Raw genomic sequence first — 13,961 nt, forward strand, 5'->3', positions numbered from 1 at the left:
AAAAAGATCAAGGTATGAAGCAGTCCTTCTAGTATCAGTAGTATCCCTAATTTCAAGTTCACTGGGATATATGAGATGTAAGTATTGGCTGAAATATGGGTTATTCAATGATAGGACATCATCAATATATCGGAAAGTAAAATTAAAGAATTTCGCAAGGTGCTTTTTCTTTTTGTCTTTTAGAAGGTTCTGAATGAATTCTGCTTCAAACGAGTACAAAAACAAAATCGGCCAGTAGGGGTGCACAATTAGTACCCATTGGAATACCGACTGTCTGTTGAAATATAAATCCTCCAAACTCAACAAATATATTGTCGATCAAAAAGTCCAACATTTTGATAATATCATCTTCAGTATATTTTCTGGTAGATTCAGTGTGGTTCTTCACAAAATATGAATTATTGTAACCCAAAACAAGAAATTTGTATCTACGATTCCCATTTTTATAGAAAAAGCTCTGTTTAATGAGATGGTGAAGCCGATCTTTCAACTGAGCATGGGGAATAGTAGTGTAAAGCGTAGAAAAATCAAAAGTCTTTATGTTGCTGCAAAATTGCAAAGATTGTGATCGAAGATTAAGCAGTAGATCTTTCGAATTTTTGAGAATCCACATCTGGTTAACACCACTGGTAGAATATATCTCATCACAATATTTTTGAAGCCCATCTTTAACTGAAGAAAGAATAGTATTCAGTACTTTAGAAAGATGTTTAGTCGAACATTTTGATGACCCAGCTATGTATCGTTCTTTATATGGAGTTTTGTGAAGTTTTGGTATCCAGTATAATGATGGTAAATTTTCTTCGTTTTCTTTGATGTTGATACCAAAAGAAAGAAGGACAGATTTGTGATTTTGTAAAATTTCGTCCTTGGTAATTGATGTTAAAGAATATGTAGGATTACCAGTAGTTCTATTTATTCCAAGCTCTGTTGTGAGACATTGCAAATAATGGTTTTTACATATGAAGACAATATTATTGGAGGCTTTATCTGCTGGAACAACGACATATTTGTCATGCAAAGAGGATAAAGCATCCACAACATCCGGATTCGTGAAAGGGTTAGGAACTCTTGTGCTCATAATACATCGTAGTTTTTGAATCCGCTTCTGAATGCATGATCGAATAGCTTTGATCCATTCAGACAATGTGTCCACTTCTGGTTCTTCTGGTTCGCGCTTTACCCATTTTCTTGCATAGTCATCAACTGCATCCATCAGTAACCTGAAGTTCTTTTCCAGTTGATGGGCTGGGGAATTCTATATTTTGGTCCCTTGGCTAACAACTCTCTTAGTTGTTCATTGGTAACGATGCCAAGGTCGCCAGTAATAACATGACCAGCTGGACTAAAATTGTATTGCGACGATGCACATGAGCAATCCGGAGGCTTGGATTTCATATCTTTGAGGTTAAAGGCCTCTAAAATCCTCTTGTGGTTAAAAATTGTGAATGCAATAGACTTGGAGTAAGTATAAGAAATAACAGGTGTAGCTTTATTTTTAAAGTAATCAGGTATAGTTTTTTGTACAGATTTCTGGGGGGAAAATATTGCTAATATTTACAGCATCTAAACCTTTAAAATGTACATACTAATACAAAATTTCAGTAAATTAGTGTTCTCAAAATGTCCTTGGGCAATGACTGTTCTATGTACATGTACATGTACAAAAAATCATGTATATACTAATAAGAAAGTAAGTACAGTTACTTTTTTGGTCTTATTAACTACAATAAAATAAATCACGAGTGACACATGTCGAGCAGGATCTGCTTACCCTTCCAGAGCACATGAGATCACCCCGAGATTTTGGTGGGTTGGTGTTGCTCGGTGTTTAGTTTTCTATATTGCTTTTGTAAACTGTTGTTTGTCTTTTGGTCTTTTTTTTTTCGTATTTTTGCCATATCGTTGTCAGTTTATTTTTGATTTATGAGTTTGAATGTCCCTTTGGTGTAGTTCGCCTTCTTTTACTGCAAAACAGAAAATGAATATCAAACTTTGTAAAGCAAGTTGTGTACAGAATCCCCAAAGTCAGTTATTTCATACTTTAATAAAGGTTCAAGCAGTACAGGAACTAAAAAAAAGAAAAAAATGGTACACATTTGTGTGACAATCAAATTGCTACAGAATACTTAGCTACAACTATAAATAATGATGTACCAGATGGGGAGGAAATGTTAGAAAGTTCTGATGTCGGTCTGGATTCAAACAACACACAACAAGAGCGAGATGTCATTTAGAAAGATAAAAATCTACTAGATTGTGTGTGTACCTGGTATAACAGATATTTAACTTCCACCAGCAATTAAAAAGTGTAGAAGGCCAAAGGGAATGTGTGTTTTACTCATTCATTGTTAATATAATCGAATTCTATGCGACTGTAATACAAGTGAGAGGTTTAGCTAGCTATAAAATCAGGTCTACTCCACCATTTTCTACATAAGGAAATGCCTATACCAAATCCGGAATATGACAGTTGTTTTCCATTCCTTTGATGTGTTTGAGCTTTTGATTTTGCCATATGATAAGGAACTTTCCGTTTTGAATTTTCCTTGGAGTTCGGTATTTTTGTTATTTTTTGGGTTGCCAAACAAAAAAGCAAGAAAAAACGTTTGCGCAGAAGTAAGTGTTTACCCTTTCAAAAGAAGAGTTCAGAGGAAATAGAGACTGTTTTGTTAGAGTGAGATTGCTGCTTAAGCTGTAAGTGGAGATTTCTTGATTACAAAAAACCTTGTTGAAAATAAACCAGAAGTTGTCTCCTTAGCTTGTTTTGGGTCATTTAATCAACATTGATTCAATTAAGAAGTACTGTGACTCAGATGCATGGAGATCTGCCCTAAATATCCACTTGGAATCAGAAGAATCCAATGTACATTTGCAAAATGTGTGATGAGGATGCGGACTTTAAGGAACCACGGGAAATGTGCAGCTCACGCCTAGAATGGCAACATTTTTTGGGTGTCCAATTATAAAACACAACTAAGTCAAAGAAGTTTTATTATAAATGTAAACTTTAAATAACTTTTATGCAAAATTTTAAGGTACATTACATTTTGAATTGTGATGCATTACATTCTCAATTGTGATACATCAAATGTTCAATTGTGATACATTCTGATTAAGTTTTACTGCTAATTTCAATCTTTGAGTGGTGTTAAAGGTAGCAACTAGGTTATATATATATTTTTGAACCTAGTTTAAGTGACTTTTACAAATTGAAATTAAATTCCTGTTTTGATAAAAATTCATTCTTACAAAACAATTCAGCATTATTATTGTAACTTCTTTTTATAGGTTCAATATGTTTTTTACTTGACAATGTTTTAAAATGTTGTATGTATTTTATGTATTTTATGTATTGTGTATATTATTTATATTATAAAATAGAAATGATAATATTTTAATCCTTTCATGTTGATAATGCACACCATTTTACAGTATTCAAAAGACTAATTTAGATTTAATCAATTTTGTATCAGAGCTGGCAAAATAGCCACTGACTACTTTTTTTTTATTTTTACATAACAAGATTGGTTAAATATGCATGTTTAAACTTGAATAATGTTGTCAATAGAAAAGAAAGGATAATAGGTATCCATCCATGACACAAAATCAGTATATGCACAGCAAAAAACACAAAAAGCACAGGAACAACGCCTTTATTGCTGTTCTTCGTCTCAAAGTCACAGTGAGGCCTTAAACACAGAGCAAAAAACTCTCACATCACTGCAAGTTTAGGACGGCCGCTAGCATTGGTTTGAGCGGCGTGCAATTTTACACATCTTGAACAAAAGCTTCTTTATAATCAACAATTAGATATTTTGTTTATACATTTTTTTACTGATAAACAGAAAAAGTGGTGGCAGTCAAATTACACTTTTACACTGATAGCAGCCGTCGCAAACAAGTCACAGGGTTCTTTAGAACTTTTTACAAATGTTTATCTATGTGGCGTGTCTTTTGATTACCTTAATAGTATAAATTGGAACAGACTTTATCTTGCAGAAACAAAGACAATGTGTGCTGATATAATGTTTTTTAAACCACTATCAACAAAAAAATACTTTTTTGACCATACCCATGCTGCATGAGATTGACTGAGCGGTAATTTTGGAGAACTCATTTTTCTTTCACTGATTTTTTTTCTTCGATTGTATATCACAGTCATGACACATAATTTTTTTTGAAATGCCATATTCCCATCTAAAATCACAGGTAATTTTCTGTTATAAATAAGTATCAACAACATATTAAATGCTGGCACAATCAGATCTATCCGAATTGTTCATTCGTGAAATGCAACTGCTATTTTCATCAGTTCACTAGCTCCAGATGAGAAGATCAAATCAGTTTATAGAGAGCAGTTGACAAGTTATAGCAACATCTAAAACTGACCAATGGCCAGACCGGCTAAGAGTGTTTTCATATGTTAACCTCCATTTCTCAAATAATCAGAATGATTTTCCTCATCTCAAATCAATAACAAAAGTTATTATGAATCAGAAGAATTGAGGGGAACTACAACAACCTTTCTTTTGAATAAGTGATATTTAGTTTACCATTCATACCTACAACTAAGAACTACGTTCAATTCTCAAAATTAAGTTCAACATCCATATGAAGAACATTTTTACTCGTCTTTATTTATTATAAGGACATAAATCTGATATATTATGTGCAGCATACATGCATTGCATGGCAGTCATATCAATATGAGTGCCAAACTCACTCATCATCAAGACACATTTGGTACATTTTACTCATCAAATGTGCTGTGTATGTGTTACATAAAAGTTACCAATACATGTGCATAATCAAGAAGTGTGTTAAGCGAGATATTAATCTTATCTTTGTTTTAAAGTCAAACATTATTAATTATTCCTGTCCTGAGTCTGAAAACCATTCTGGATTAAGAGGAGCTTGTGTGTAAAGCAAAAAAAATTACAATCCTGATTTACAAGTGAAGTTTTACAAATATAAGGTCAAAATGTAGTTCAGATGAATACCGAAAATTAGGTATAATACCTGAAAAGCAATCACTTTATCCACAGTTTTTGGTGGTCTCCTGTTGCTCAGTCTTTAGGTTTCCATGTAATGTGTTGTAATTGTTGTACATCCTTTTATTGATTTCTAGTTTTTTTTGCCATGATGTAGTATCTTTATTGGACCTCTGATTTTCTATTGCCCCTTGGAGTTTTTTCCCTCCTTTTTACGGTGCCAGAAAATTATTAAGGATCAATTAAAATAGAATAGCTTGCAAATATTTTTCTTTATTCACATAAAATTTTTTCATGACTGATATGAAATGTTTTAGTCAAGTTTCATAGTAAATATATTCTGATGAGAGACAAAAGCGGAATGAATATTTGATTCGGTGGAAAGTAAATACAAAAGAAACAATAAAAATATGCATAGTTTATTAACTCCATGCTCAGATACCATACAAAATGTAGCAACTGAAACATAAAATTGAATTACAATAAATCAATTCTGTCAAATCAAAATTAATTCAATAAATAATTGAGGTAGACTCAATAAATCCATAAGTTCATTTTCATACCAGCCACACAATAAAAAAGCTCCTTCAGAAGTTTTCCTTATATAAATATATTTCAGTAGTAGAAACATTCACATCATTAAAACAACATACCAAATTTTCATCAATGAAACTTCAAAGTTAAGTTCAGAAGCCTTTCTCAAATAAAATGGGATTCCAAATTTACTTTGTGAAATCTAAATTCTCCTCAGTGTTTAGAATATTAAATTGTTTGACTTTTGTATTTCTGTACTACAGCAAAATAGGCTATAGGTGTTAACTGTCTACCTTCATACAACAAGACAGTTCAACAGAGCTCATAAAAATTGGAAAGAATTAAAATCAATATTGTTGATAAAAGATAAGGTAATCATAGGTCTCAGGCAAACGTATGACAAATCGAGGTGACTTCATTCATTAAATCTACCAGAATCACTCCTTGGTAAATTATGTGTCAACAACTGACATTTTTTTTAAATTTTTTTTGTAATTAGCATAAACACTTTCATCAACAAAAAGTCAGAAAAAATACTTGATAGCCTTATGTGACATTGAATATTAATTACATGAATCTTCTTTAACAGACATTATTATTCTTCTAATTCAGATAACTGTCAACCTATTGCAGAAACAGTTTTCATTCATTACAATACCTAATCATTTCATCACTTGTGACAAAGAAACAAAACAAACTGATATGTTAAAGACTGACAGACACTCCAATTTTATTTTGTTCGACATAAACAAAATTCTTCAACAAGTATATACACCTCTAACATTTACACACATATATATATAACTAACACAGCCATTTTATAATAGCTGACAATGAAACTTACTGTCAAAATTCTTTTATTACTATACTTTTGTTTTGGACTTGGCATAACACAAAAACTTCTGTGGTTTTACAAATACACATACATTTTGTTTCATAAAAACTTCTGTGGTCTTAACAACCATTAAAATCCATAAAAAAATGATAACAATAATTAACAAAACTTTACAGTAATTTCCACAACTATCAATCCAAAAAACAATTTTGCACGAAACTATATGGTATTCTGCATATAAACATACATTTATAAATCTTTAACCATCCCTTATATATTCAAGTCAGTTTGTGGCCTTCAGAATTAAGGTCATTCAATATATTCTTTAAACATTAAACTTGAGCTTTTAATTAAATTAAAAAACAAAAGTTGACTGCTTAACATGAATCTTTTGACTGAAATGCAAATATTTTCAGTGCTTTCTCTGAGACTGTTTTCAACTAATTGTATCATGTGTATGGTCCAGTATCAGCACTTGTTCCAAAAATATTTCTAATCTAGTAACTTGTCCTTTCTGCTTATTATTGTACACAATGTTAACACTTTACTTCTTATCATTGTTCACAATGTTAACGCTTTACTTCTTATTATTGTACACAATGTTAACACTTTACTGCTTATTATTGTACACAATGTTAACACTTAACTGCTTATTATTGTACACAATGTAAACAATTTGTTTAAACTAACTTGCTAATTGTTGAATTAACGAGCTTTTAAGCAGAAAAATAAAACTCTGTTTTAGTTTACTTGAATAAACAGAAATTAAATCACATATTAAACCCCTTAACTACATATACCATGCCCATGTCAACACCCACAAACACTCCATGACAAAAATTCAAAAGATTAAAGCATAACAGATTTTGTATAAAAGTTTCTTTTACACTGCTCCTTGCTGGTCATAAATGCTTTTTTTAATGAATAATGATTAAAATTTTTACAAAACAAATCTTTCAAAGATTGAACAAATATAGTTCTCATTTACTCCTCAGATCATCACAATATATCAAACTAATGCTGCTATATCACATGCCATTATATGCTGGGCCCTCACCCCCCTGAGGACATACCCAGTTAATGTTCTGACTAGGGTCCTTGATATCACAAGTTTTACAATGTATACAGTTCTGAGCATTTATTTGTAGTCTTTTCCCATTTCCATCTTCTGTTTCTACATATTCATATACACCTGCAAATGAAAATAATAAATGTTGTTTCATCTATGGTTTGATATGAATGTTTAAGGTGATTTTCCACAATGTTTTCCAGATCTGAATTCATTTGACCTTTAAATAAAACTAATATATGATATATTTGCTGCTATAAAAAACAGTCCAAGAAAATTCTAAGTTGTCATATTTTTTTTTTAAATTGAAAAAAAAGATTCCAATTTGTTTCCCTCATTTCAAAAATAAAGTCTGTTTTATTTGAGTTCTGAAATATCATATGGAGTAGTCCACTGTTATCTGCCTGTTTGCAAGTAAGATTATAAATTCAGTCTGCAAGAACCCAGTTGTTTTTGTGAATTAAAAGAGGCAAGGGATCATTAAAGGTAGAGTGGCATAAATTTCAATGTCCCCTTGTCAATTAAGGATAGGAATTTTGAAATGTAACCTATCACAACTAATTTCTTTTAAGTAGCTTGGGTAAGCTAATTATTTATTTTATAGTCAATCCATGTCTAATTCATGAAACAAAGAGAATTTTGCAATTTGCAATATTTTATTTAAACTGACTTATTTATTAGGTTTTCACAAATAATATGTACATACCTGCTGGACAGAATCTTTGTTCTGGTCCATCATACACTGCTAGATTATGATTGACAGGTATATCATCATTAAGTAGTGTTAGATGGGCAGGTTGATCATGGTCATGGTTTGTTCCTGTTAAAGCTACAGACTCCAACAAATCAAAACTAAGTTGACCGTCCGGCTTAGGATAATCTATTGGCTTACATTCTGCTGCTGGCTTCAGTTTAGTATAATCAGCACCTGAAACACAGTATAAAGCAAGACTTGTATTTAATAGTATTTAACATGAATAAAAGTGGAGTATATGTCAACGAGATAGCAAACCAACAACAAATAAACTGTTGATACAGAGATATGTCTCACCTTAAGTCGTTCCCCATAAACTGATCTATTCACATACTTATACATTGTTGCCGCCACCACTACCAACGCCGCAGAAAAAACTATGCTTAAGTCACGCTTTTTCGACTTAGTCATGGCGACAAAACCCAAGATATGTATCAGGTAACCATACAGTTTTCAACAGTAGACAGATGTCTATACGATATATGTCAAGTTCTTGATCACCTCAAGTCTAAAAAAAGTATGATTATAGTTAGCAATGACTATAAGATATCTGCCATCAACATAAAATTTTAAAAATGAACAAACTAGTTTAACCCCGCCACATTCTGTATGTGCCTGTCCCAAGTCAGGAGCCTATAATTCAGTGGTTGTTGTTTGTTGCTGTGTATCATATTTGTTTTTCGTTCATTATTTTGTACATAAATCAGGCCGTTAGTTTTCTTGTTTGAATTGTTTTACATTTGTCATTTTGGGGCCTTTCATAGCTTACTATGCGGTATGGGTTTAACTCATTGTTGAAGGTCGTACAATAACCTATAGTTGCTAATTTCTGTGTCATTTTGGTCTCTTGTGGAGAGTTGTCTCATTGGCAATCATACCACATCTTCTTATTTTTATAAAACCATTATATATAATAAAAGGTTTGGGATAGATTATGATTTATTGATTTAACATAATCAAGTATCATGAAAAACTAAAATATTGTGTTAAGACTGTTGCCTCTGTTTCCAAAAATCAACCTCAGCATTTGTTTAATGACACAAAATCAAACGAATGAATAGAATACCTCCATGAGACAATGTCCATGGTTCCTTTCCTCTGCCGAGAACATAGAACAGGCCAGTATACAGCACTCCTCCATAAAGTCCTAACTTTGTGTTGAATGATGGTCGGACGTTCCGTACTGAATACAGTTCCTTCCATACCCAGCTGTCTCTAATCTTTTGTTCATACACTTCTGGATCCAGACCTGTTGAATTAAAATAAAAAAAAATACCAGTAAAGAATGTGGACACTGTTAAACTGAGCATTCATTTAGCTATATGGGACTACCATCTTAATTATTTTCTTTATACATTTATCAGTTTCATGTATATTTAAAATTTGAAAATTCTGACACATGAATTGCATCCTCTCTCAAAATTTGCATATTTCATTAAAGATCTAGACTATTTTCCCCTGTTTTTTTACAATTCAAGACCGCAGAAAACAGCCAATTATCATTAACTGTCTTTCAAGTAAATTCTATATATTAAATTTAGATTCAACCTTAAGGACATATGATACAGTAGCAGAGGAAGAAAAAAAGTCATCATAGTTTAAAGAGTTGTTTTCAAGGCATTGCTATATGCATCCCTGAAAACACACAGATGCCATCAGATCAGTTGTGTGAATTTGAAAGAAGTAGCAGAGATAATGGTTATAGAACCCAGTAAAATCATCTGCAGGAGACAAAGCTGGATTAAAATAAACATCTAGTTACTTTTTTGTCACCAAATATATTCAATAAATGTCAAGAGATTTGTATGTTGTTGTAAAAGAAGGGAATGCTATATGCTAATGTTGTATTATCAATACAACATAATATTTTGCCCCAAAATCAGTAATGCTATTTATAGCATTAAAATGTGAGGTTTTCGGCTAATAAAGTCTGTTGGCCTCCGTTTTTTTTTTTTATTTGTAATCAATTAAGTACTGCTTCAAGAAAGTTTTGTCATAATTGTAAAAAAAAAAAGCATAATTTTTTCTGCATGCATTTGTATTGGCAAGAAAGCAGGTGAAAAAGTCTCTTTTAGGTTTGAAAGTTTTGCTCTTTTTTCAGCGACTTATTGAAATATGAAAATTTTTGTTCTACCTCAAACAGACCAAAATGAAACAAAAGTATGTCATGAAGGTATATTCATCTTTGCATACATGTTTTTTGATAATGCATACAAGTGTATGCCCTTAATATCAGATGTAATCTTTTCACACTAACAAACCATACATGACCATTAGATTAACATATAATATAATGTTAACAAAGGGTAAACAAATAACAATGCATTCAAATTACCTGCTGTTGGTGAATTTGATGTTAAACTTTCATTATTTAATGTTTCAAAAACAGCTTCTGCAGCCACCATTCCACTTTTCATTGCATTGTGTGTGCCTTTGATTTTTGGAACATTCATAAATCCTGGACTACATCCTGCCAATATTCCTCCTGGGAATGTCAGCTTGGGGAGTGACTGCAAAAATAAAGGATGAATAGTGTCATTCAATAGTTTTGATCAATGATTTTTTTATACTTTTCTTTTGATGTAGACCGAGCTTCTTATTAAAAAATTTTTAAATAAAATTCAGGATGGATCATCTGCTTAGTTTCATTTATATTTTTTGCATAGACACATTATTTACAGTTAATATTTCACTTCATTTTTTGAACAGGTGCAATAGACCAATCTTGAGTTGAAAGTCGTCTATAAGAATTTGAAATAAGGTTATTTGATAAAATAAAAATTTTATGAATTGCCTTTACAATAAAATTTTCCTTTTTTCCTTATATTTGATCTTTGAATCAAGATATTAATATTTTGCAATAAGTAAAAACTCTCAAATCTCTGTCTCAACATTACCTGAAATCCTCCTTCATTTAGAGCCCTAGCACCATAGCCTATTCTCTTTCCTCCTCTTAGTGTTTGTGCAATACATGGATGGTGTTTGTACCTTTGGAATTCTTTAAATGGACTTATGTATGGATTCTGGTAATCAAGGCCAACCTGTAATAACATAAATAATATTAATATAGCTAAAAATGGTTGAGTCTTCTATGGAAGATGTGTGTTGTCTGTGGTGTCCAAATAATAATTGATTGATTGGTGATTGCTTCACGCCGTCCAAATAATATGAGGGATGTTCCCATTAATTCAAACATGGTACCCAGGGGAACTTTGAAAATAGGGTTACTCCCATAGAAGCAATTTAAAACAAATTAAAATTTCTTATCTGTCCATAAGTGTTAAATTCATGTTGCCATCTGGGTCCCATGTTTGTTTTTTTATGGAACAGCCATAAGCAGAAATAGCCTGTAGTGAATACCCAAAAAATCATTCAGATCGAAATTCACAACTTCATTACCCTTAGACATTGTTAGAAGAATCTGTGCAAGTTTGGTTAAATTTTGTCAAAGAATTGAGAATTAACAATCTGATATCAGTAGAAATGGCCAATTCCATGTTTATTTTTTTTTTAAATCGAGAAACTGAGATAAGGTCCTACCATTTCATCACAATATACTCTTAATTTCATTACTCTCTATTGAAATATTTCTATTTTTATTAAACCACTGCAAGCTGTAACATTAATAAAAGATTTTAAAATTTTGAAAATATTATCATCTCTTCTACCAGTCAGGGGCATTACTTAAACAAGTAACTTTTAAAATTACCTATACAAGTAATGTTGAAAACGAGGCTATTTTTAATATTACTTATATAAGTACCATTAATAAATATTATTTTTATAGGTGTCCAATTACACAGATTTTACTAGCTTTAACAAATTTTCACAGTAATCTGGTTATTTTTCCCTTGAAATATTAAATCTAATCCTTCTGAAACACTAATTGCCTTTCTGACGCACTTATCTTTCATATCGACGCTTCTGGGTCAAAGATTGGTCTCTCATAGATCAGGACTATTAAAATATAATTTTCCTTGAAAATCTTGAATGTAGACAGATATAAATAGATAGATACTTGTGATTTAATTAAGACTTGAAGTTATTTATAATTTGTAACCCAAAACAATTACATATGTTCCTTAAATAAGTGTTATTACTAATTCTTTCAAAGATGTATAAAATGACTTATTCAAGTAATATCATTATATTTAAAGTAACCCTTTAGCTCTATACTCCTCTCAAATTTAATAAATTCTTATTTTTATGACATAAAATGATGTAAAAGTTCATGAAAACTACATTTAGTCCATGTTTTATTGAATTTTAAAATAACTCTATTGAGTAATTTTATAATTTATAAAAACAAAAATTACCTATGTAAGTAACTAAAAAAAATAACTTGTTTAAGTAACGCCCCTGACTGTCTACTGTTTCGACAAGGTAGCATGTATATGTATATGGTCGGGTTGTTGTCTCTTTGACACATTCCCCATTTTCATTCTCAATTTTTATTTTATATGATATACTTGCTACCTTGTCAAAACAGTAGAAGAGACTATTATCATAGTGATCTTATACTAGCAAAGTAATATAACATAATTTTAAGGGCTTTTCCATAAATAAATGTTGAAAAGCACTTATCATTTTCAAATTCAAGCAGGTCTTCAAAATTATCAACAGCCTATTTATTGTAGGGAAAAAAGGAAGGTTACAATTTTGAGCTACAGTCAAATTATAGATTTGTTATGCTTGTTCAACATCTGCTTATCATTTTTGAGAATGAGAAAAAAATTAATAGTTGTATAGTGTAGATGTGACAGAAACTAATGAATTTAATTTTAAAAATATCAATGAATATTAAGGATAAAACTGTTGACACAGAGATATATCTCGCCTGTCGGCATAAAATTCAGAAAAAGACAATCTGATGGACAGCAACATTGCTAATTAATTCAAAGTCGCTGGACCAACTAGTAGGTAGGGCCTCAAAACGGTTGACAAAGTGAGATGTACAAACATCAATGTAACTTTATACAAAATATTGTCTATTGTAAGTAGTTCCTATCAAACTAACGTAATCATAAAACTTAACATTGAAAATTGTAAATTGATTGAAAGTCACTGGACCATGACCTAGGCGGCAGGGCCTTAAAATAGTCGTCAAACTGATATGTACTGATAGTAATGCAACTTTATAGAAAATATCATTGATATATCGCAAGTAGTTTATATCAATCTAACTTAGGCAGAAAACTTAACATTTAAAATGGCTAATTAATTCAGTCACAACAAAATTTCAGTGTTTTGCAGCTAACAATTGTGATGATATATGACTTACCACCATTCCTAATGTGACTAGAGGTCCTTCATCTAAATGGTAAAGGAATGTACCTCCATACGTATGAATGTCCTGAAATTTAATAAATAAATAAATGTGGATAGTGTCCACATGTGGACACAGATGATGCCCCGCTTGCATATCATATAGTTATAAAGGGACATAACTGAAGAACGGTAAAAGTGACGCTACCCAAATTTGAACTTGATCTGAGTTTTGTGGTAATAAGCATTGTGTGTAAGTCTCATAACATCTGGTTGAGGCTAACTTAAGTAGAGAACAGAAACTAAAAATTCAGCAATTTTTCTATTTGTAAACATGCATAACTCTAGAACGGTTGTGTATAAGTTTTATAACATTATGTTGAGACAAACTAAAGTTAGAGAATGGAAACAAAAATTCAGCAATTTTTATGTTTATAAAGGGACATAACTCAAGAATGGTAAAAGTGTCACCACAAAATTTCGTACTTAATCTGTATTATGTAGTAATAA

At 31.3% G+C, this 13,961-nt stretch overlaps 1 protein-coding gene across 1 annotated transcript in view; it reads right to left on the minus strand.

The window, feature by feature from the left end:
- Nucleotides 1-5,397: 5,397 nt before the first annotated feature.
- The window catches only part of LOC127713931 (electron transfer flavoprotein-ubiquinone oxidoreductase, mitochondrial-like), a 38,681-nt gene continuing 30,117 nt past the window's right edge, over nt 5,398-13,961 (minus strand). The window contains exons 9-14 of the mRNA XM_052219887.1: nt 13,468-13,539; nt 11,084-11,227; nt 10,522-10,696; nt 9,253-9,435; nt 8,139-8,360; nt 5,398-7,555 (exon numbers count right to left, since the gene is read on the minus strand). Of these exons, the coding sequence (XP_052075847.1) occupies nt 7,392-7,555; nt 8,139-8,360; nt 9,253-9,435; nt 10,522-10,696; nt 11,084-11,227; nt 13,468-13,539 (960 nt within the window). The 3' untranslated portion in view covers nt 5,398-7,391. The remainder of the gene's footprint in view (nt 7,556-8,138; nt 8,361-9,252; nt 9,436-10,521; nt 10,697-11,083; nt 11,228-13,467; nt 13,540-13,961) is intronic.

Source organism: Mytilus californianus, unplaced genomic scaffold (genome assembly GCF_021869535.1).
Source record: "Mytilus californianus isolate M0D057914Y unplaced genomic scaffold, xbMytCali1.0.p SCAF_9, whole genome shotgun sequence".
Taxonomy (NCBI): domain Eukaryota; kingdom Metazoa; phylum Mollusca; class Bivalvia; order Mytilida; family Mytilidae; genus Mytilus; species Mytilus californianus.